Below are 25,592 nucleotides of genomic sequence, written 5' to 3'. Positions count from 1 at the left end.
TTATTTTAATTATAAGCTTTCAAACTGTGTGTCATTTTTAAAAAAGAATAAGTGTCTTTTAATTACTGCTTAATATGAAGGAGTTACTGAGCAAAGCACTTCACATAGATTCTAATTTTTGTAATAACCTTTTTTCACTTTAGAAATGGAAACAGGTTTATAGAGGTTAGTAATTTGTTGAAGGTCACACAGCTCGCAACTGGCAGAGCTGTTCAGGCTGCTATTGAAAATCCTTTCCTTTTAAATATTTCTCTACAATATTACCAAAATCAAGTGTGCTGATATATTTGATAAATTCTTATATTTAAAAAGACACACACACACAGAAAATACTTACTAAAGCTGGCAAATGCATGGATTTCATTTCTTAGTGGTTTATTAATGGGAGCTACAATATTTCTTTGAGAAGGAACAATTTTTCCTGGATTCAAAGAAATTTTTATGAACACATATTTGTAGAATAAATGCATACTATTAATATGAACAGAATTCTATTTTTTAATCTATCAATAATGGAAAAAAACTGTAAAAATATTTATTCCATCTAAGCTCCCTGGACCTATAGCTGGAATCATTCACAGTTTATCTTGAAGAACCATGAAAAGAGGCATAAAAAGATTTTTGCTGTATATTTTGTATATTCAGCTTTTTCCCTTGTTACCGGGTGTCAGAAATAGTGCTATAGCCCCTGGGCAAAGTGCTCTTAGAGAAGGTTAGCAGGCATTCTAGGGATTTGCCTAAAGGTGGATTTTAATGTGGTCTGAGTTTCTTAGCTTGAGAAGTAGGTGTACATCTGGGGCTGTGATGGCACGTAAATAAGTTCTACAGGCATGCTAATTACACCGGCCCCTGGAGGGTAGCCAGCTGTTGGCTGTTAAAGGAAATAAAATGATAGGTCACAAAAATAAGTCATTTCAAAGCTGGTTTCTAGAGCTGTTTTCTAACAGGGCATAGGAAGCAAACCCTGTGCCACCAAAGGAGCAGTGTAGGTCTCTGGGTAGAATGAGAGAGGGAAAAAGAGAGAAGGTAAGCAGGGCAGTTACTCTGGAGATTCCTCCCCCCAACCCCCTACATTGGAATTCCTGACCCAAAACAATAACAGAACTCTGGCCTTGAGTACCAACTCTGTTTCTATTATTGGTATAAAAACATAATGTATTTTGATATTTAGTAAATGTCAAATAATATTAATAATGAACTTGGTCTTCTTCCTTGGCTTCCAGGAAACTTGACTCTCCTTTTCAGTTCATCTGCTTTCTTTGTTGTTCTCTCTTCATGGCCCACTTTCTCTACCCATCAGAAATGATTAGATATTTCCCAGATATGGGTTTGACCCAGTTCTCTTCTACTTGAAAATTTCTCTTAATAATCTTACCCATGTGTCTGTTTCAGTCACTAAGAAAACAAAAAATCTCCTAAGAAAGTGTGTAAAATAAAAGAAGAATATTATTTTATTATACAGTTGTTGAGAACTTGTTAACTCTTCTCACTCCATGTACCTCCTTCACAGTCTGATGAAGCCTATGAATCCCTCCCTGAATAATATTTAAGGCATAATTTAAAATACAAAGGATCATAAAGGAAATAATGTTAAAATTATCTAAGTATTAAGATATTTGTGATATGATAATATATATCCTGTGCTATAAATTTGTGAAATAATAAGATCTACTCACTACCACAGTTTCAAAGTAGTGATAAAGACTTTCCATGGTAGGAAATTCTTACTGGAGACAAAATGACAGGTGCTGCTAATATTTCTGTGGTCTGTTGCAGCTGTTCATCACTGAAGGGAATGATAGCTTTTAAGTGGAGGTTAGGAAAAATAAAGATGTAAAATCTGAGTTCATACTACTCCTGAATTCTGCCCATTGGTCCAAGGTTAAGAACATCTGCTCTATGGGGTCACTGCTGTGGCGCAGTAGGTTAATCCTCCCCCTGTGGCACCAGCATCCCATATGGGCACCGGTTCTAGTCCCAATTGCTCCTCTTCCAGTCCAGCTCTTTGCTGTGGCCTGGGAAGACAGTAGAAGATGGCCCAAATCTTTGGGCCACTGCATCCACAAGGAAGACCCGGAGGAGGCACCTGGCTCCTAGTTTCGGGCGCAGCTCTGGCCGTTGGGCCATTTGGGGAGTGAACCATTGGATGGAAGACCTTTCTCTGTCTCTCCCTCTCACTGACTCTAATTCTACCTCTTAAAAAAATAAATAAAATGTTAAAAAAAATCTGCTCTAGTAATTTACAAAAGAGGGGCTGGCATTGTGGAACAGTGAGTTCAGCCACTGCCTGCAGTGCCCACATCCCATATAAGCACTGATTGGAGTCCTGGCTCTTTCATTTCTAGTCCAGCTCCCTGCCAATGTGCTTGGGAAAGCAGTGGAAGGTGACCCAATTGTTTAGACCCCTGTACCCATGTAGGAGACCTGGATGGAGTCCCTGGCCCCTGGCTTCTGTCTGGCCCACCCCAAGCCTTTGAGGCCATTGGATAGAAGATCTGTCTGTCTCTCCTCTCTCTCTAGCTCTCCTTTCAAATAAATAAAATAAATCTTTAAGAAAAAAGATTTCCAAAAGAGACTGAGAATCCTGACTTACTTATGTGTCTAGTGCAAGCCAACTAGACACTGAAAAAACGTGTGGCACAGAGCCAGCTGTAATTAGAGCTATTCTACATCCTTCATTTCACATATTTGGTTAACTTCTTGAAGCTCCTCTGTTCTTTTTTTAAATATTTATTTATTTATTTATTTGATAGAGTTGGTGAGAGAGAAAGGTCTTCCTTCCATTGGTTCACTCCCCAAATGGCTGCTATGGCCGGCGCTGTGATGATCAGAAGCCAGGAGCATGGTCTCCCATGCAGGTGCAGAGGCCCAAGCACTTGGGCCATCCTCCACTGCCCTCCTGGGCCACAGCAGAGAGCTGGACTGGAAGAGGAGCAACCGGGACTAGAACTGGCACCCATATGGGATGCCGGCACCGCAGACAGAGGAATAGCCAACTGAGCCATGGCGCTGGCCCGCCTCTGTTCTTTATCAATGTCTTTTGTATTAAAGTAAAATTAAAACCAGTTAATTATATTTGCTGACAGTTTCTGTGTTTTGGTTTGGTTTCATTTCGTTGGGGAGATGCTCTTTTGTTTGTTGGATTGTTTTAAATACAGTCATTGGTTATATGGAAGGCCTAGCTGCTGATGGTCTTGGATTGTTTGTTTATGCTGTGTCTAGCTTCTATTAGCATATATAATAAGACTTTAAGTGTGGCCAGAATTAAAGTATCTAAATTCACCCTCTGTTGCCTTTGAAGGTTTTCAATTAGATAAAATGATCCACTCTGTCTTTCAACATGCCCTCACCTTGGTCTCCTAGACACAGCTTTCTCCTTGCCTCTCTTATCTTCCTGTATCTGTAATGGTCCCCAATGAATCTTCTTATCTGTTTTGCACTTTGCCAATCAGAAACATCTAGACATTTCTTCCATATTAGACTTTGGGCTGTTTTGTTCTTTATCTTTTCTCCATTAATAATCTCTTCCAGTCCTCAGTTTACATCCTTTTCCATGTTCCTTGTTAGTTTTAATGGTCTCTATCTCTCACCACCCTCTTTCTAGTTGAAACTTCGTGGATAATCTCTGGACACTGACTGTGTTAGACTCTAAGAAATAATCCCAGATCAATGGAGCAAGTACCCGCCTTCACATACCATATAATCTGTCAAGGAGCATCAGCCTTGAACAAGTAATTTCAAGAGGGATGTGTAGGATGAAAGGGGAGATAATAATAAGAGTATCTAGCCTAGTTTGGGGGCAACAGGCAAGCCTATCAGAGGAGATGGTATTTGAATTGGAATTTTGAAGGTTGGTAAAGAGCTCAGTGGGGAGGGGAAGGATCAGAATTAGTCGGATGCATATGAAATTCACAATCTAGAGAGGATAGCAGGGACTGGAGTAAAAGATGTTAAGTGTAGCTATGGTGTAAAATTCAAAGAGAGCATTTGAATCCAGAGAAGCTGCAGAGAGACAAGCCAGACTGGTACATACTTTTTGTCCATGATGGAGTAGGACGGAAGTCATAATCCTAAAGGCAGTGGGGAAATCCACAGGAAGTGTAACTGGCAGCAGGCAGAGTAGTTTGCATTTTCAAAAGATTAATCCAAGTATATGAAAAATGGTTTGGAGAAATGCAACAGTCCAAGTGAGGATACCTCTGGGGGTGGTTCTAGAACCCAGTAAAGTGAAGGGATGGTGACTCTACAAGAAAATCTGGGAGTCTACATTAACTATCTGTTTCTCTTTTTCCTTCTGCTTAGACTCATCAGACAACTAAGATTACTTAAGTTGTTTTAAGATTTGGTTTCTAAAGTGTCTGTCACGTGCCTGTTTTTATTCTCATTGACTTAACTTGGATGTCCTGTTTTTATTTCCTGAACTTGTGCATAAACCTCTACTCTCTATGGATTTGTCATCTTCTAATCCCCCTTTTCTCCATTCCAATATCATATAGGTGTCAAACTTAAAACTCTTAAAGCAACTCCTAACTCTCAAAGCAACTCCTAACTCTTTTTAAATATTTATCTGAAAATCAGGGAGAGATGGAGAGAGATCTTCTATCCACTGGTTTATTTCCCAAATGACTGCAATGACCAGGTTGAAGCCAGGAGCTAGGACCTTCATTCAGGTCTCTCTCATGGAGGAAGAGGTTCAAGTTCTGTGGAATCCTCTGCTGTTTTCCCAGGCACATTAGCAGAGAGCTGGATCAGAAGTGGAGCAGGGGCCAGCACTGTGACATAGCAGGTAAAGCTGTTGCCTGCCATGCTGGCATCCCATATGCGCACCAGTTCAAGACCCTGCTGCTCCACTTCTGATCCACCTCTCTGCTATGGCCTGGGAGAGTAGTAGAAGAAGGTCCAAGTGCTTGGACCTCTGCACTCATGTGAGACCCCTGAAAGAAGTGTAGCCATCTGAGTAGTGAACCAGTGGATCGAAGATAGCTCTCTCGCTCACTCGCTCTTGCTCGCTCTCTTTCTCTGACACTGCCTCTGCCTCTCTGTAAGTCTGCCTTTCAAATAAGTAAATCTTTAAAAAAAAAAAAAGTGTGGCAGTCAGGACTCAAACTGGTACCCATATGGGATGCCAGTACTGCAGCTGGAGGCTTATCCCACCGAGTCACAGTACCTGCCCCTGCCCCAAGTCCAAACTCTTAATCATAACTCCCTCAGTGTGGTTGATATGGACTTCACTAGTTTTCACCACCACCACAAAGTTCTGCCATGATGCCTTTGTCTTGTTTCATTGGCTTAGCTGACTCTCAACTATTCAGAAACATTATTATTGACAAACCCCTGCCTCTACCTAGAGTAGCCATCAGTTCCAGGTCACTCATAACAGATTCGGTCTTTGAAGACTCATTTCGAGTCTAGCTTGCTCCAGTTCCAGGTCTCCTCAACCACAATTCACTTTTCCTTCTTGCTAGTGTTCAGACAGTACTTTAGGCATACATTATCCATTTAATTAAACTTCTTACTCTTACTTCATCACTTATTATAGTCTACTTTTCTTGTTGAGTCAGCACATGGGAGACAGGCTCTCTTGCTAGATTATAAGGTTCTAAGGACTAGGGATAGTTAGTATAGCCATTTATGTGTTGCATGTAATATTTTGTCCTATTTTTGTAAACAATCAGCAAGCGTTAATTAAATTTACAGGTAGGTGGAAGGGAGATTGGATCCCAGATTTTAAGGTCTCTAGGCCACATACTGAACCATTCTGCTCTAGTACTCTAGGTTCATCAAATACACAAAAGCATTTTCTTAATAGTATTGTTTTTCTTTCTAACATTGGCCAAATGAAACAAGTGTATACTTAATAGATTTTTAGAATCATTTTATTGAAGTGCTGAAATTCATTCTCTACATGTTTACTGAGCCCCTAACTCTGTATCTGGCTCTGAGCATCCAACTATGATTAAAACAACCTGAGCTGGTGGCACTTACCAGGTATCTACTCAAGAATTTGGGGTTTTTCTAGCATGAATTGCAGGATACCATACCTTTATTAAACTGGACACTTCTTCCTTCCTATAAAAAGAACTTGTATATCACCAGCTAGACATGAAAAAAGCATCTTTAGCAGCTGTATGAAGGAGAGCTAGTTGCAGTGGATACAATGTCAAGATATAAAAATGTATAAAATGGCAAAATGGACTAACTAGGATATTGCTGATTACAGTTAATTTATGGCTTGGTTAAATAAACTTGATTATTTCATCATTTTATACATACTTACTTTACAACTTTAGTAAAATCCTGCAAAAGGCAGATTTTATAACTTTCTTCTCGGTGTCAGTTTACCTCTTAGGCTGGGAAACATACGTTCAGGTGTTAAGCAATACTAATGACATTGATTTAGTTTCAGGATTTGCCCAACATTATAGTAGAAACTGGAAATAAGCAAAGCTTAATTTACAGTCTCAAGTAGTTTGCAGAAGTAGAATCCTGCTGTTGCAGTAATGCAAGTGTTATCCAAGAAGTATCTTACTAGAAGATGCTCGCATAAGAATCTCTGAATGTTTTTTCAGGGCTGGTTTGGAACTGAACATTTGAGATATATACCATGATCTTCTGAAATACAAATGCTCCCTATGGAAAAACAAAGTATAAGCTCTAAGAGCACATTAGATTAGCACAAGATAAAAGTAAGAGGCTTCTGGTGGAAAAATCTAAGTTAGAGACGTATACATCCAGAAAGAGTAAATAGCATTTTTATGATATCTGTATGCATGCATTAAGAAAGATCCATGGCTTCAAATTTGACTACATTTTGTTTGTTTGTTTTTTTCAAAAATCTTTTCTAAGAATTGCCCTGGTGGAAAATATTCCTGAAGGCCTTAACTATTCAGAAAATGCACCATTTCACTTATCACTTTTCCAAGGCTGGATGAACTTACTCAACATGGCCAAAAAGTCTGTTGACATAGTATCTTCCCATTGGGATCTCAACCACACTCATCCATCAGCATGTCAGGTAAGCTGCATCCTCTGTGTGTGTGATGATTTCAGTTACGTGCATCCTACACTCTTCAGTATCCTTGTCCTCCACTTCTCAAGGTCAAGTTCATCTTTTTAAGTCTGCCCAAACCCAGAGTACATGTATATCATTGCGTTTATGAGCCATTGTGAAGTATCCTTCTAAAACAGAAGGTTTCCAAGGGTAAAATCATGTTTCGTTTTGGCTCAGTGAAAGTACTCTCTACAGTGTTGCTGTGTTGTACAGCTTCAGGGCGTGCCATTCACATCATAGTTTCTATCAATGGCATGGCCCACTATTCTGTTTTTTGCAGCTTTCATGTTTAGAGTTCTAGTTCTGTAACTACTTGTTGAAGTTTTCATTTGGTTAATTTGTGTTATAACTCATATTTAGGCTGCAAAGCTAACTTTTTTAAATAGTGGTGGCAAATTTCCAAGGATAATTATTTATTCTCGATCTGTCATATTTTGGTGAATAGGAAAAAGAAATGTGCTTAACAGAGAGAACAACCTATAGGAAACTGACTAAATATCTAAATTATTTTTGACTGAAATGCTCTGGATATAAGCAATGACACATAATTTTTAGCAAATTTTTCTTTTTATTGGTGCAACCATGATAGTTTGCATTGAGCTATCATAGCCAAGTATGTGATCATTGGCCTATGCTTTAATGTCTGTATGGGTTCAGAATAAGATCAGTTTTGTCTAAGTACAAAATGTGTTGGCATTAATCATTACCTCATTGGTACTTGGAAATCTGTTATTCAGTTAAACTATTTTGAAGTCCAAAGTTACCAAAAATAAAACCAAACAAAAACCACAAAGGCTGTGCTGAAGATGAATTTAATATGCTTACCAATTGTGTTTTCCAGTTTTCCCCATTCATTTTAAGCAGCTCTTTAGGGTATATATTGTTGTGTAATGTATTAGCACAAAACAGTTAAAAAACAATAATCATCTTGGAAATGATATACCATAGTCTATTCTCTGGCTCTTTCAAATGCAAAATACACTCACCTCATCTAGCAAAAGTTGAATTTTATTACATCAAAGACTCAAAGATTAGAATCTATTTGTGTTAGGTCTGGATTTGGGTGAGTCTCCTTATGTGAGTTTCTTTTGATTTGGAAGCATGTGAGCTTCCAAATGGGCCCAAACACATTATCCAAACGTATAATTGTGAGAAAAGGGTAAGGCGACTATAGATATTTTCGTTCAAAAAGGAGGAAATGAGGATATGTATTAGTCGTTACTCCATGGGGATTCTGAATACAGTCTAGCGTGTGTCACCTGTTTCTTGACTCTGGGAAATGCAGTGTACCTGTAGTAGAAGGTAACTCTGCTCCTTCTGAGTGCTTCCCTAATCTGTTGTTCTCAGATGCTCTTTGCTCTCCCTTCTGTGGCAGTCCTCTCAGAAATACCCTGCATTTACTTTGGACTTACTTTCTTAGACTACTTCCTGCTGGTAGAATTGAAACCTGTTTCCATTTTGAACCTTTTCCTGCCTTTGCACCTGTTAGTTTGTACATCAAAGGCATGTTCCTTGCTGTGACTTCTCAGAATTGGCTGTCCTTGGGACAGGCATTTGACCTAGTGGTTCAGACCAGGCATGGGACACCCACATTCCAAATCCGAGAGCCTTGGTTCAAGCTCTGTTTCCACTACCAATTTCAGCCTGGGCTACTCAGTTCCACCTTCCCACTGATGCAGATCCTGGCAGGCAGCAGTGATGGCTCAAGTAATTGGATCCCTGCCGTTTACATGAGAGATCTGGATTGAGTTCTAGACTCCCAGCTCAGCCCTAGCTATTGTGGGCATCTGGGGAGTGAACCAGCAGATGGGAGTGTGCTTATTTGCTCTCTCTCACTCCCTTTCTCCCTCTCAAATTAATAAAGATAAAAAATTGGGGTTGCATTGTGGTGTACTGGGCTAAGCCTCCACCTGTGGCGATGGCATCCCATATGGGTGCCAATTCATGTCCCAGCTGTTCCTCTTCCGATCCAGCTCTCTGCTATGGCCAGGGATAGCAATGGAAGATAGCCCAAGTGCTTGGGCCCCTGCACCCATGTGAGAGATCTGGAAGAAACTTTGGCTCCTGGCTTTGGATTGTCTCAGCTCCAGTTATTGTGGCCATTTGGGGAGTGAGCCAGCGAATGGAAGACCTTTCTCTCCGTTTCTCTCTCTGTCTATAACTCTACCTCTAAAATAAATAAATAAATAAATAAATAAATAAATAAATAAATAAAATCTTGAAAAAAAATTGACCTAGAGAGAAGCAACCACTCCTTAGCCAGAAACATTAATACACAGAAAATTTAAAAATTATGGACAATATGGAGCTCTTTTGTCTAATTGAGAGAGTCTCTGTGGCGGCTACCACCTGAAGCAACTTCTTACTTTGAGAATATTTTTGCTGACTGGAGAGGCTGTCTTAGAATCTCCACATTTTCCTTTAAATTCTGCTAGCAGGATAAATATTTCTTTGGGTCATCTTACTTTTATGTTATTTTTTACACCTTATCATATACATGAAAAGTTGCATAATCTGCCTGAAAATATCTCTAGAAAGACACATAAATTATTTTTTTATTCTGCTTTATGGCAGGAGGTAGTGTTGCCAAACAGTCTGCAATTACATGATTCAGAGGCTTTCTTTCAAGGCTCCAAAAGACATTTCTTCTTCTTCCTCTTATTATTCCTCCTTCCTTCTCTCTCCTCCTTTTTTCTTCCTTCTACTCCTGCCCTTCTCTCCTCCTCCTCCTCCTTCTCTTTCTCCTTCTTCAGGGAAAAGAGATAGAGACACAGCTCTTGTTTGGTGATTTCTTATCCAAAAGCCCTCAATGACCTTAGACTGGGACCAAAGCAAAAGGAACCAGGGCTCCCATGGGGCAGCAGGAACACAAGAGCCTGAGTCACCATCTGCTGCCTTCCAGGGTCTGCATTAGCAGGAAGCTGGAGTCAGAAAATGAGCTTGGATTTGAACCCAGGCACTCGGATCTGGATTATGAGAGTTGGCCAAGTCTCATTCTCCCCAGGTAGACACTCATCACTCAATAATCTAACCTGAGATTTGTTTAGGACAGCAGGATCCCAAGAGGTGGAAAGTGAAAACTAAAAACCTTAAGGTCTTGACTTCCAGAACACTATCTTTGTCACAGTGTTAATCAAAGCATGTCAAAGGTTAGACCAGGTTCAAGAGAAGGCCAAAGGATTTTAGGAGTAGGACACTTCTATTCAAATGGAAGGAATTGTGAGCAGCTGACTTTGGGAACAATATGCTATAGCAGTTTTGATCATGTAAGCAAAAGATAGGTTGAGTTTCCTTCATTCCAGATAAGACCAGAACATAGCCACTGAATGGGACAGAACTGTAAAATGTTACTTAGAGAATCGTGCAGTTACTTAGCCCAGGCCCCTGGAATCTCTGTTTTATGAGCTCAGGTCAGTGACAGCTTCCTTCCACCTCAAGTGCACCACTGAAAAGCCATTAAGAGCCATGTGTGTTAAACACACAATGGAAAGATTCAAATTTACACTTGGACTTGATGACCTGATTATCTGTCTTCTGTGCCACAGGAATGCTGGATTTGAATTTTCTTCAAAAAAAAATTTTTTTTTTCGCTGAGTAGCTTTAATGGCATGGCAGTGGGATCTGGTATATGAACTCATGTCTGATCTCTGTTGACTCTGCAGTTTTCATAGGCAAAGTTTGAGGCAGAGTTGAGAAGAGGGCTCAGAGGAGTCTGGCTAGGGTTTGGTTAAGGAGAAAATCTTTGTCCATTGCATGACTTGAGAGTGAATTAAGATGGATGTTGTTGATGTACAGTGACAATAACACTTGGAAGCTCACTTAATTCATGTCATTCTCTAATAACCGGTTTATGGCTAACAAATGGAATTTTCCACCTTCTGCCAATGACCAGGCAATTGTTGAACCCATACACAGCCCCTTAGAAAGAGAGCCAGTTTGATCTGATGTCATCTGGTAGAGTTTTACTGCCCCCAATCCCATCCCTTACCCATCTGCCTGTCACTCCTTTAACAGTATAAATCCCCCTTACAGTTTAAAATCAGTTGGGTTTTCTACAGTTTTCAACCTATTTTTACCTTGCTTCTTCATAAGGCAAAGATCTGTACTTAAAATAAAGGATTGAGAGTTTTTATCTGCTTTGGACATTAAATGGATTCCAGGAGGCTTTAAGACTGATCATATGATCAGTTCTCTCCACACCCACCTATCTGTGACCCTGCCCTGTGGAGAACCGAGAACAATTAAAAGGTGCTAAGTTGAGAACAATAGAGTAGGGGATTTCCAACTTCACCAAGATAGTGAATGCTCTCCTCCTTCACTGGCCTGTTGGGGGACCCTGCAGGATACCATCAATTGGTCCCTACCAGCCAAGGACCAGGCTTGGACCATGGTCTTTAAGGAGAGAGCTAGTGCCTGCAGAGTAGAGCTGTTTGGGTGCCTGATTTGCAGCCTTTCACCTTTCCGCCATCCTCCTTCTTCAACCCCTAAAGCATTTACACAACAGAGTTTAGCATTAAAACCTCCAAGGGAACTTCTCTAAGTATCACATCTCTTGGGCTTTTAACGATTATTTTTAAAAAGCCTGGCTCCCTTTTTTTCTTCCCCCTCACTGTGCAAGTGGGAAAATTACTATGCAATGATCAGGAATGAAAATAAAATAGGTCCTTACTGCCAACTTTTCTGTTCATATGTAGCTCAAGGACCTCTGTATCCTTTTTCTTTGAGGCCGAGTTTTACACCTGTCTAAGAAAAGAAGGCACTGGCTGAAAACCCAATTTGATTTAAAAATTTACCTGCTTTTGATTTTTCAAGTGGAGAAGGAAATTCAAGATTGTACCCAACACTTCAAACTTTGCACAGCCAGTCTGTGAACCTATAAGCATGATTTCATGTTCATTTATTTGAAAGGTAGAATGGAGTGGGGGAGGGAGAGAAGGTCCAACAGATTGTTTTTTTCAGATTTTAATTATTTATTTGAAAGATAGAGTCACAGTGAGAGGGAGAGACAGAGAGAAAAGTCTTCTATCCTCTGGTTCACTTCCCAAATGGCCTCAAGGGCCAGAGCTGCATGGATCCGAAGCCAGGAGCTTCTTCAGAGTCTCCCACACAGGTGCAGGGGCCCAAGCACTTGGGCCATCTTCCACTGCTTTCCCAGGCCCTACCAGAGAGCTGGATCGGAAAAGGAGCAGCCAGGACTAGAACCAGTACCCATATGGGATGCCAGCACCGCAGGCAGAAGATTAACCTACCGAGCCACAGCGTCAGTCTCTCAACGGATCTTCCATCTGCTGGTTCACTCTCCAATTGCCTTCAATAGCCAGTGCTGGGCCAAGCTGAAGGCAAGAGCCAGAAAGTCCATATGAGTCTCCCACTTATGTGTCAGAGGACTAAGTGCTTTAGTCGTCATCTGCTGCTTCTCAGGCACATTAACACAGATCTGGATTAGAAACAGTATCTTGGACTCAAAATGAGCACTTCCATATGGTATGCCAGCATTGCAACCAAAGGCTTAACCCACAAGTAGCAATACCCACCCCACTTTTGTTTTTATCAAGATCTTATCAATAGTGGGATATATTCACTGAATGGCTTATTGTAGATACAAATATACAAAATTCTAGGAAAAATAATTTATATACTGATTATGCAAATGAACCTAATTTGAATTTTCTTTAAGACATTCTGGTACTAAATACCATCATTAACAAATATGTATAATAAAAATTGACTCAAAGTCACAGTTTATTTTCCACTAATATCTAGGTTTGAAAGGCAGTAATTTTTGTTTGGGGGAGAATTGTAAAACATGACATTTACTTCTAAACCAACAGAGCCTGACAAGTCCTAAATGGAACCCTAAATAGCATACAGATAAGCAGGAAAGATAACCAAAAAGCAGCCCATCTGTTTATTATAATACAGCAGTCAGCAAAATACACAAAGAAATGTGTAGTCATTGGCAGGCAGGCTGAGCTGAGCAGAAAGCAGACCCAAAGAAATAGGGCCCATGGTACCTGTGAATTCACTGGGTAGATAGCAGTTTTGTAAGAGTGAATGACAGGTATTATTAACAGGGATGATGAATGCCTGCTTTTCGTTTTTCATTTGCATAGAAACAGACACATTGATTAAAAATGTGTTTTTTTTTTTTATCTGTGCTTCCAAGAGGTTGCTGTTTTGATTCTTGCCCTGTAAAACGCGTTTTGTCTTTTCTGCCTCTCACTAGGTGTCATTAATCCCTGATGGTTTCCTTCCATGATAAGGAAACTGGACAGTGCCCCAGCTCTGAATCACAGCAGTGAAAAGGGCTAGTTCCATGGTAACATTATTTTAGAACTGGAGATTTTTTTCTCTTTCTGTGTACAAGATGAGTTGAGAGCATGAAATACTGAAATTTCTAGGACATTTTGACTGATAATTTATGGGATAAAATGATGGGAATTTATGAAATCAAGACTATTCAGGAAAAGCCAGGAAATATATTTCACATGAGAGCCACCTAATTCATTGGGTAAAAAATTCCCATTCCTTGAGTTCACGGTAAGGAACCAAATACAATAATCAATGAGCTGTAACAACTGAACCTTCAAGAGATGTGTTTATGTGAAATCAATAAGGTCCACCAGTGAGTGATGATTGCCAGTGGATGATACATTTCAGATGATTGATTTTGAAAAATTATATTTCTAAAAAAATTGAGCAGATTTTGTTTCTTAGTGGCATGTGTGAACACTCAGCAACCCAAGAGGTCATTTTGGAAAGTACAGGTTTGGATCCTGTCTTTACACAGTGAGCGGTCAGCAGGTCTTAGATAATAGAAATGAGCCAGGAGAGCAGCTTAGAGTTCTTTTTACCTACTTAATAGCTGGTAACCTTCAGCAAGCTCCTGAACTCTCCCTCCTCAATTTTCTCATCAGCAAAATCAGGAAACCTACCTCATAGCTTGTTGTATAGATTAAATTAGTTAATATATGTAAAGAGTATAGGCTGATATTTGATGATTTTAGTACCTGTGCGTTTACTAGTCTCATAAATATATAATTCACATTGTCTTTATATACACACTACATCTCTAGTTCAAGTCAGTTTAATTCTATTACATTGTACTAGAAACTGGGATAATTATCATGTATAATTAACAGTGGATTATGGGGAGAAGGTTTTAGGCACAGTGATTAAGATGTAACTTGGGATTTGTGTATCTCCTATCAGAGTGCCTGCATTTGAGACCCAGCTCCACTTCTGATTCTGTCTTTTTGCTAATATGCACATTGGGAGGCAGGAATAGATGGCTCAAATACACAGTTTTCTGCCACACATGTGGGAGACCCAGATGGAGTTCTGGGACTCTGACTTTAAGTTTGGCCCCAGCTGACTGCTGTGGGCATCCCGGGAGTGAACCACTGTGCGGAAGATTTCTTTTCGTGTCTGTCTTTCCCATTCTCTACCTTTCAAATGAAAATAAATTTTTAAAAATTTAAAAGCGGATTATAATTTCTATAAATCTGAGACTCTAAATAGAAAAGATGGATTAGGCAAATTATCATAATAGTTGGAAATCTGGCTTCTGGTTTATTAATTGCAAACCTTTGAGCATACATGCGTGTACACGCGTGCACCCACCCTCTTGCCCTTACCTGCCAGCTCAAGCAGTTCCTGGATAACACATCCTTTGAGAAGCATCTGGCTCTTTCCTTGGTGAAGCAGGTGGCCACTTCAACTTTGGTAAAGCTATGGTAGGACTAACTACTCCCTCACTACTCAGAAATACCACATTTTCCAGAATTCTACAAGTTTAAGAATACCTTTTGTATTTCTCATTTTCTCCTGAAATTCCTAATCAGTAACTGTTGTGCAAAGTTGTCTGCTTAGATTGTGACATACTTGATCTTATACAGTGTCGTGTAATAGAAAATAACCTACCACCCCATTGTATACATCATATATATATGTATATATTCTATAGTAGATATGTGCACATATATCCATCCCTCTGGATAGCTGATGTCTTAAATACACAGGAAGTAATGTTGTCTTATCATATCTGTAGTCACTTATTTTGTTGACAGTTCTCTTGGTTGTTTTTGGTTTAACCTGAAGACTCAATTAACCCAGCAACATCAGAGCTCTCATTCTGAACTTGATAGAACATATCATACTATTATGATTGAGACAGCAGCTTCCATAGGTAGTATATGCCTCCAGGCACTATCTTGTAGCACCTTCATTGCTTCTTGTGGTATTTTTCCTAACTGACCCTATCAATGTAGGTTAACCTAAACAGCGTGCAAGGATTTCCATTTCATAAAAATTGTAAAACTTGTCATGTTCCATAGCCATCTTTACATTTGTTCATAAATGGCATTATTAACATTTTCTAGTATAATCACTTTAAGTATAGGCCCCTAGCACCTCTCACCTGTCCAGAAGCCCATGGTTTGGTGGAATCCTCTTTGGGTCAGTGTACACAAGCACCTTCACTCTAGTCACCACCATGTTGATTGCCCAGCTTCATTGACTCTCTCTGGCCTCTCTTCCTTTCTTGCCCCTCCTTTCTGTCCTAGGTGTGTCCGCCCTCCCTCAGGACTTTTGAAAGAGATTCTTCACTCGCTCATCATATGCATTCGGCATCTACTTTGCAACATAGTGATGTGACTGGAAACATAGTGATATGACTGGGATGCAGGAGAGTCCAGCTTTTGACAATTTTACTCCCACGTGATAGTCTGATAAAATTCATGGTCTGATAATAAAATATTTCATTAAAGGAAAACATTTTTTTCCATTTTGAAGAAAGATGAGCATACTTGGTAGTGGAGATAAATCCTTTAAGTGAAATTCTTTGAGCGTATTATAATTAACAGGTTGGAGTGAGGCAGTCAGGGAGAGCAGGCTATTCTGGTACTACATTGAAAACATGTCTGGGCCGGTGCCGTGGCTCGCTAGGCTAATCCTCCACCCTGTGGCGCCAGCACACCAGGTTCTAGTCCAGGTCAGGGCACCAGATTCTGTCCCGGTTGCCCCTCTTCCAGGCCAGCTCTCTGCTGTGGCCAGGGAGTGCAGTGGAGGATAGCCCAAGTGCTTGGGCCCTGCACCCCATGGGAGACCAGGAGAAGCACCTGGCTCCTGCCATCGGATCAGCAGCCATTGGAGGGTGAACCAACGGCAAAAGGAAGACCTTTCTCTCTGTCTCTCTCACTGTCCATTCTGCCTGTCAAAAAAAAAAAAAAAAGGAAAACATGCCTGATATTCTTGGATTTGATGTTGTTGCTGGGGTTGTACCCGTATCTACTATATCACGGCAGACTTTCTACAACTTGCTTTGGCTTTTCAAAAATGAAGATATGGGGAAAAATAAAACATGTATAAGTTAATGAAAGCATACTTAGGATACACATGTGCTCTGTTAGCTGGCTTAGTTGAGAATTGGTTATTTTGTTTACATTCAATTCTTAGAGCCTAGTTTTACATATTTAAAAAGGCAAATTCGTAGTGTTATTCAAGAGACACATACTAGAGTTCAAAGAATCTGGTGGTTGGCATTAAATACATTTTAATGGTTTAGTAGATGTGTTTACATTGAGCAAATGTCATAACCCCTTTGTTTCTTCATGTCCTCATCCATAAAATGGGTAAAATATGCCTATCACACTTGATTGCTTCATGAACATGAGGAGGTAATATTTTGTGAAACCATAAATATATGGAGCTCATAAAAGGTAATTGCAGGTTTCATTTTTATTTTTTTTTTGTTCCAACATAAGACATTACTTTCAAAGTTAGTGGACATTAACTCTTTTTGTAGAGAGATTATGTAATCTTAGAGAAGTAATAACATCCAACTATCTGTTGAGACTTCAGCTTTTATGAAAAGATGTTAAGGTAATTCTATCTAGTTATAAATTCAAATTTTTATTCAGGGTTTGGGTGAAAGAAAGAAAAAGAAAATGGGGAATATTTTTAAGGTAGAATCTTTGCCCTCTTATGTCAATCTGGTCATATCCTACCATGACTGCACCTCAGGAGTTTTTACAATATGCTCCTCAGATCAGTTAAATTAGAATATTTAGATGGGGTCCCAGGCTTTGGCACTTTTTAAAAATGACTTCCAGTGGGCATCCAGGATAGAGAATCACTGCTCAAACAATTCAGTTTAATTAGCTTTGTTTTCATAAGTTTCAAGACAGGGCAGGATTGGTTCCTTCCCCAACTTTTGTTAACCTAATTTTGCCTGTTTGAATTGAATCCTGTTTGTTGCAGTTGTTCTGTCAGTGATGATGTAAATGGGTAGTAGCTTACATTTGAATATTGCATGGGTTTTTGGATACAGGGGTCAGGGTTGTGTTTATTCCTGTGAATGTATTATCTAGCAGGTGGCCAGAAGAGAGGGAGCACAATGATTGCTTGGCAATTTGAAACAGAAGATGACTCTATAACCATTTCATCCGCAGGCTAAACGTGATTTCAGTAGAACTGCTAGTGCCATGTCAGCATAGAACTAGTATAACTTCATGGATGGAAGGAAAATACCTTGTTTCAAAATAGCATCTTTTGCCAGCGCTAAAAAAATCCACACTCAGCAAATACTTGTTTATAAATTAGTATTCTCACATTGCTAATGTGGCGACAAAATAACTTTGAATATGCCTTTGTTGAACAAACATGTACTGTGCTATTTGCTGGGGATAGAATATCAAATAAGCAATGGTTCCTATACCCAGACAGCTCAAAATACAGTGAGAGAGACAGGAAAAGCCATTTATAAGGATCTGAAATAGCAGAACAGCAAGGAAAGAGCTGCCAGTGAGTAGACTCCTGTAGGTTTGCTCCGCCCCTGGCTGCTTCCCAGAGCTCGCAGGCTCCTGTGGATTCTGGACCTTGTCCAACCCCCTCTTTCCTGGAATATTCTGCGGCTTCTCCATGCTTCCATTTCCCCATCTGTTGAGCAATCCTGATGATGCTCTTGCTTGTTTTCCAATATATTTCCCAGGGCAATCATTATTCTTATATAAAGTTATAAGTACTATCATTAGCAAGGGTTTAGCCTCTGATTCTTTTTAAATCTAATCACAGAGACATGAATAAATCATGAACCTAAAGATGCTCCTTCCAATTATTTGGAATAAATAATGACTTTCTTTAAGGTTGTCTTATCTGAGTTTTATTTGCCTGGACACTTGTTTTCTCCTGGTGCTGCATCTCTGCATTTTCTATTTCCCCTATGTCATTTGTCTTTTTGATACTTTAAGTAGAAGAGTAGATATATTTTTCTCATTACAATAGTAATAGTCCATTGCTATAAAACATTTGGAAACTACAGAGAAATGGGAAGGAGACTGAAACGTCCATATGACCATTAACAAAAACAGTTTTTGACAGGTGGATGTTTTATGTGTAATTTTGTACATATTAAGAAATTTATATCATAATTTGGAATTTGACATCACAGCATAAGTACCTTCCCATTTTATTAGAAACACTGCTAACATTTTCTAGTAGGCTGCATCATTTATATGTAATGTAATGGACTCATCAGATTGTACTGGTTGAGCATTTCTAACCCAAAAATCCAAAATCCAAAATGTTCCAAAATTTGAAACTTTTTGAGCAGGGACATGACACTACAACTAGAAAATTCTACATCATGAAACTTTGTTTCATGTGAAAAAATATTTAAAATACTATATAAAATTGCCTTAAGGCTCTGTGTATACATTGTTTATGAATATAAATGAATTTCTTGTCTAAACTTAGGACATATCTCTAAGATATCTTTATGTATGCAAGTATTCCAAAGTTCTAAAAATCTGAAATCTGAAGCACTTCTGGTCCCAAGCATTTCAGATAAGTGACATTCAATCTATATAACCATTTTCCTCTATTATTTCATATTAAAGTTACTTCTCTTTTCTTTTTTGTAATAAGTGCTGCTTCAGTAAATAGCTTTGTGAAAGATATGTTTTAAAGATTTGTTTACTTATTTGAAACAGTGTAAAGAATGAGAGAGAAGGAGGTACAGAGGGAAAGAGATCTTCCATCTGTCTGCTGGCTTGCACCCCAAATGGTTGCAACAGCCAGAGATGAGACAGGCGGAAGCCAGTAGCCAGAAACTGTATCCTGAACTCCCACAAGGGTGGCAGCAGCCCAGCAGGGGCCCGACTACCTGGCCATCCTTCTCTGCCTTTCCAGGTACATTAGCAGGAAGCTAGATCAGAAGTTGGGGAGCAAGGACTCAAACCGGCACCCTGGATATGAGGCCAGCGTCACAAGTGGCAGCTTAGCCCATTGCACCCCAATGTCGGCCCCAGGGATAAATCTTTTTTTTTTTTCATTTGCTCAGGATCAGTTCTCAGAAGTAGACTTAGAGGACCGCCATGTCAGAGTTGCTTCCTCAGACCCTGGGGTTTTCAGGGAGCATGTAAAATATTGTCATCTCTGGGGGTGCTAGAGTCTGCAGAGGGAGGTTTGAAACCCCGCCACCACTGTGAGGAACATTTGATTGTGAAACAAAAAGGGTGGAGTATCTGGCATGCACTGGTGCTCTTTTATTGCCCCAGTCACCCCCCCCCCTTTCCCCTGGAGAAAGGAATGATATAGGCCTGCAATGCCAGTCTTCGACACTACTAAGTGACAGTGCCAAAATAATGTCTGCCTGTCCTTTGTAGCCCCAAAGCTACTTTCTGCCTGCTGTAGGATTCCAGCCGCAAGGGTCCTGTTATGAACAGGCTGCTCCCGATAGGACATTATTGGCATGATGACTTTATTCATCCCTCTTCATCTGCCCCTGACAGGGATGGCTATGTTCATGCCCACAGGGTGCATAATTGAGATAACCATCATTAGACAAAACCTTGATGATGAACTGTTCGGAATAATTAAGTCCTGTCATGGGATGGAGCCTGGTAGTAATGAATGGACGAGCCGCGTGCATGCATCCTTCCACAGCAGATACTGTCTGGTAGCGTCAGGTGGGTGAGTATTCTTGAGCTGGGCCTGGACGTTGTCTGAGCTCCTGAAGCTCCCACGGATGCATGACCTCAGACTTGAAGTGGTCACGTCTTCTGGCTTCAGGAAGGAAACTGCCTATTTCAGCTAATGCGTCCTGAAGGCGGCGGGACCTGGCTGCCATCCCCACTCTCTCTCTCTGAAGCCCCAGCTTAAATCTTGCAGTACTTCACCGTGCTAGCTCATAAAAACCTGGAGACCTTCCAGTTGTTTTCACTGCCAGTGACACTTCTCTATCTCAGCCCACATTATCCCTTGCCAAACCATGTGTGAATCACCTTGCGATGTACACTGCGACTTCTGTTTTGGAACAAAATGTGACGGTTTCCTTGCCTGTGTAAAGTGCTTCAGAGGGTCCTTAACAGCTTCTGGGTAAGTTCCAGACTCTTTACCCTGCCTCACAGAACCCCTGAAGGTGTGCCTCTTGCTTACCTGTCCAGCCTCAACTCCTGCTTGCTTTCTGGACTTTGTCACAAGTGACTGCCTAGAACCTTCATTCTTTGCTTCTTTCCTGTGGAGGAGTTACCCTGAGTGCCTTCAGCTGGGTTCTTAGTGTCCTGCTATGTTTTCCCGTAGAACTGTACTTCCTCCATCCTGGAATTTGCCATGATGGCTGTATTTACTTATTCATCATCTGCTATTTGTCTGCTACCTTCAGCAATTTCTGAGTTCCCTGACGTATAGAAGGCAACCAGTAAATGTATTGAATGAATATTTTAAACTTTTATTTAATAAATATAAATTTCCAAAGTACAGCTTATGGATTACAATGGCTTTTCCCCCCCATAACTTCCCTCCCACCCACAACCCTCCCAACTCCCGCTCCCTCTCCCATTCCAGTCACATCAAGATTCATTTTCAATTATCTTTATATACAGAAGATCAGTTTAGTATATATTAAGATTTCAACAGTTTGCACCCACACAGAACATAAAGTGTAAAATGCTGTTTCAGTACTAGTTATAGCATTAATTCACATTGAACAACACATTAAGGACAGAGATCCTACATGAGGAGTAGGTGCACAGTGACTCCTGTTGTTGACTTAACAAATTGACACTCTTGTTTATGGCATCAGTAATCTCCCTAGTCCCTTGTCATGAGTTGCCAAGGCTATGGAAGCCTTTTGAAATGGCGGAAATCAATCTTATTTAGACAAGGTCATAGTCAAAGTGGAAGTTCACTCCTCCCTTCAGAGAAAGGTACCTTCTTCTTTGAAGACCTGTTCTTTCCACTGGGATCTCACTCGCAGAGATCTTTCATTTAGGGTTTTTTGTTGTTGTTGTTGTTTTTTCCAGAGCGTCTTGGCTTTCCATGCCTAAAATATTCTCATGGGCTCCTCAGCAAGATCCGCATGCCTTAAGGGCTGATTCTGAGGCCAGAGTGCTGTTTAGGACATCTGCCATTCTATGAGTCTGCTGTGTATCCCACTTCCCATGTTGGATCGTTCTCTCCCTTTTTTATTCTATCAGTTAGTATTAGCAGACACTATTCTTGTTTATGTGATCCCTTTGACTCTTAGACCTATCATTATGATCAATTGTGAACTGAAACTGATCACCTGGACTAGTGAGATGGCATTGGTACATGCCACCTTGATGGGATTGAATTGGAATCCCCTGGCACATTTCTAACTCTACCATTTGGGGCAAGTCAGCTTGAGCATGTCCCAAATTGTACATCTCCTCCTTCTCTTATTCCCACTCTAATATTTAACAGTGATCACTTTTCAGTTAAATTTAAACACCTAAGAATAATTGTGTATTAATTACAGAGTTCAACCAATAATATTAAGTAGAACAAAAAAATACTAAAAGGGATAAACATTTGTAAATGTTTAGATTTACATTTGTAAATGCCTCTATCATACCATGTTGTTCTACTTAATACTATTGGTTGAATGAATTTTTTAAAAAGATTCTTCCCCGTGTCCTAGGGCATTTGAGAATAAAAGTTGACACTAGCAAACACAAGTAAATAATATATTAATGTTTATATCCTTGGCAAACTTTATGTATCCTAAAAACTGAAAATTTCATTAAAATTTCATTAAAATGTAGATAAGTATATATCAAGCTTATAGCAAAGTGAACTAGCTGATTAATTAAACTAATAAACTGAGTCTGAAGGGATCCATTTATATATGGCCTTGTCTCTTAAGTTGTGCATTTTTTAAAAATCAAGGCATATATATTGCTTTAAAAGAACACTAAGATTTAAAATAAATCCTAAATGTTTCTCTTGACTGTATCAGGAGATGTTTAATACATTTAACTATTCATATTTCCATTTTCATTTTGATCTAAACTTTATTTATATGTGCATATATATGAGGATACTTCAAAAGGCTCATGGAAAATGGAATTAAAAGATAAGTTTATTTTGCTGCTAAAAAATTTAAAACCCACACATAGTTTTTTTCATAATGTGTATTTTCCATGGATATTTTAAAGATCCCTCAAATGCATGAATTTCAAAAAATTTTTCACCAAATAAGCTTATTTTTTAATCCACTTTCCATGAAGTTTTTGAAGGATACTAATTTTCATATATGTACATAAATATGATAAAGTGTTCAAGATTTACCATTCTGTATTTTTCCATTCTCATACAATCCTACACTCACTCACTCACTTCTTTGGGATGAATTTCTGGGTGTCCTGGGTGGAAACAAACAATATGTCAGAATATGTTTTTCCCAAATTGCTAACAAGAGGAAATGTTGGCACGCGAATGTTTTGTTGTAGTTTCTGTGAGTACAAGGAGAGACCTCTTTGTAGCTCTGCTTTGAGCTTTCCTTGTCTACATACAGTGTCCAGGCTTGCTTTTCTAAGTCTCATACTTTCCCCACATTTTATTGAGCTGTTGGCCTTATCATGTTAATTTTTACTATTTTTATAGAATATAGCTATTCTTCATTTCCCATTTGCATCCAACTATTCCAGTTTTTTGTGTATCATTAGTTTTGTGGAATCTCTGTAATTTTTAAGTTTTATAATTTTCTATGCTGGTATTATCATTTAGTGCTTTGACCTATCTATGTTAGGTATTCATTTTCTGTGACCACCTTAATAAGCCATTACAGACTTTGAGCTTTAAGCAACAGAAATTTATTTTTCCATAGTGCTAGAGGTCAAAAGTGGGTGAAATCCAAGGGGTCAAAAGAGCATTGCTTCTTCCAGAAGCTATTGGAGAGAATCTTTCCCTGGCCTCTTCCAGCTTCTGCCAGCATTCCTCGCTTGCTGCTGTGAACTCCAGTCTTGAGGGTCAGCATCTTCAAATCTCACTCTGCTCCCTCTTCACATTGCCTTCTCCTCCGGCTGTGTCAGATCTTCTTGTTCTGTCACCTAGGTGCCCTTGTGATTGCATTTAGGACTGTCCTCAGATAACACAGGATAATCCCCCATCACAAAATATTAAGTCACATCTGCAAAAATCTCGGGTCCAAATAAGGTGACATCGAGAGGTTCCAGATCTTTGGAGGCCATTATTTAACCTTTTATGGTTTGATTAATGTTTTTCCTACTCCAAAACAGTACATGTAGTTGACTGGACATCCTTGAACATTTTAGTTCATTCTTACCTTGAACATATTTTTATATGTTATTTACTAATAGGATCCTTTCTCTTGTCCCAAATCAAACTTTTTTCTTTTCAAACTGAATTAAAATATCATTTTTGTTATTGATTAAAACTTTTTCATATCATTTTCAGATCTTATAATAAGTTCCCTTTTCTATTTATCCATCCTTTACTGTATTGATATGATTATGGTGATTTTAATTTGTTTATGATATTGTAGACATTTGTTTTTTTTAACTTTTATTTAGTAAATATAAATTTCCAAAGTACAGTTTATGGATTACAATGGCTCCCCCCCCCCACCATAACTTCCCTCCCACCCAACATTTGTGTTTACAGACTTCTCTCTGAAACCAGGTAGTGCTTCATTTCATGGTTTTGCTATGAGATATTTACCTTCATGGCTTTCTTTTTTCTTCTTTTTTTAGATTTTATTTATTTATTTGAGAGGTAGAGTTACAGACAGAGAGACAGAGAGACAGAGAGAAAGGTCTTCCTTCCTTTGGTTCACTCCTCAAATGGTTGCTACGGCCAGCGCTGCGCCGATCCGAAGCCAGGAGCCAGGAGCGTCTTCCTGGTCACACAGGTGCAGGGGCCCAAGCACTCGGGCCATCTTCTACTGCTTTCCCAGGCCATAGCAGAGAGCTGGATTGGAAGAGGAGCAGCAGGACTAGAACCAGTGCCCATATGGGATGCCAGTGCCACAGGTGGAGGATTAACCTAGTGTGCCATGGTGTCGGCCCCTTCATGGCTTTCTTTTTTTTTTTTATTTTATTTTTGAGAGAGTGGACAGTGAGAGAGAGAGAAAGGTCTTCCTTTTGTTGTTCATGGCTTTCTTAATACACATATTTGCTATTATTTTTCTCTTTAAAGATAAACTGAGAATTTTTCAGTTTCTGAGAAGGTAAGATTTGTTTTACAAGTTGCACATTAATGGCCTGCTTCTCACTCTATTAGATTGTGAGTTGAGAATGAAGTCCATATAATATCTCATTATAAATTTTGTTCAGACTTCCCTAATGACAGTTGTAGGAGAGACTTTTTGTAAATATTCAAAGATAAAATTTTTGAGGCAGTTTGAGGTGTATACTGATACATGCATAAATGTATGCATATAACAAGCTCACTGATAGCATTTACTTTCCATGTATCCTCATTTATTTTCTTGTGTATGCTAATTTGTAGAGATGTAGTCTGAAATATTATAGTAATGTTTTAACTGCATTTCTATTAATATGTGCTTTGTATTTTCAGCTGCTGTGCTATTTTGTACATCTGACGTTATAGCTTTCATCTCCATGAATTGTGTGCATAATCTTGACTTACCTTTTCCCATGTAGTATTTTAAGGTCTCCTTCAATCTTACTCTCATTTTTACAGAGATTGCTTATCCTGTTCATTGTAGATCAGTGTTCCTCAACCTTTTTGTTAATCTCTCCTTACTCAGGTATAACCTTTTTAAATACTTTTTTCCTTAATCCTACCCCTCCCCCATAAAATTTCAGTATTACAAATATACTGTGTGGGCTGGCGCCGCGGCTCACTTCGTTAATTCTCCACCTGTAGCATCGGCATCCCGGGGTTCTATTCCCGGTTGGGGCGCCGGATCCTGTCCCAGTTGCTCCTCTTCCATTCCTGCTCTCTGCTGTGGCCCGGCAAGGCAGTGGAGGATGGCCTAAGTGCTTGGGCCCTGCACCAGCATGGGAGACCAGGAGAAGCACCTGGCTCCTGGCTTCGGATCAGCGCAGTGCGCTGGCCGGAGCGGCCATTTAGGGGGTGAACCAAAGGAAGGAAGACCTTTGTGTGTGTGTCTCTCTCTCTCTCTCTCTCTCTCTCACTGTCTAACTCTGCCTGTAAAAAAAAAAAAATACACACACACACCATGTGCGTTCTGCATGTGTAGGCTGTTTTGGTCATAAAAAGAGTAACATCCTTTCACCTCTACCCAAGAATC

The 25,592-nt window shown here is 39.6% G+C and overlaps 1 protein-coding gene across 6 annotated transcripts in view; it reads left to right on the top strand.

Annotated features, from left to right (window-relative positions):
• PLD5 (phospholipase D family member 5) overlaps nt 1-25,592 on the top strand; it is a 410,403-nt gene that overhangs the window by 197,795 nt on the left and 187,016 nt on the right. For 4 of the 6 annotated variants that reach the window (XM_051820761.3, XM_070055590.2, XM_070055589.2 and 1 more), the window contains exon 3: nt 6,847-7,015. The exons of the other annotated variants lie outside the window; for them this stretch is intronic. In XM_051820761.3, the coding sequence (XP_051676721.1) occupies nt 6,847-7,015 (169 nt within the window). The remainder of the gene's footprint in view (nt 1-6,846; nt 7,016-25,592) is intronic. 6 annotated transcript variants of the gene reach the window in all.

The sequence above is a fragment of the Oryctolagus cuniculus genome, chromosome 13, assembly GCF_051225735.1.
Source record: "Oryctolagus cuniculus isolate XC-2025 breed Fujian yellow rabbit chromosome 13, ASM5122573v1, whole genome shotgun sequence".
Taxonomy (NCBI): domain Eukaryota; kingdom Metazoa; phylum Chordata; class Mammalia; order Lagomorpha; family Leporidae; genus Oryctolagus; species Oryctolagus cuniculus.
Note: the sequence above shows the minus strand (reverse complement) of the source record. Positions and strands in the feature narration are given on the sequence as shown.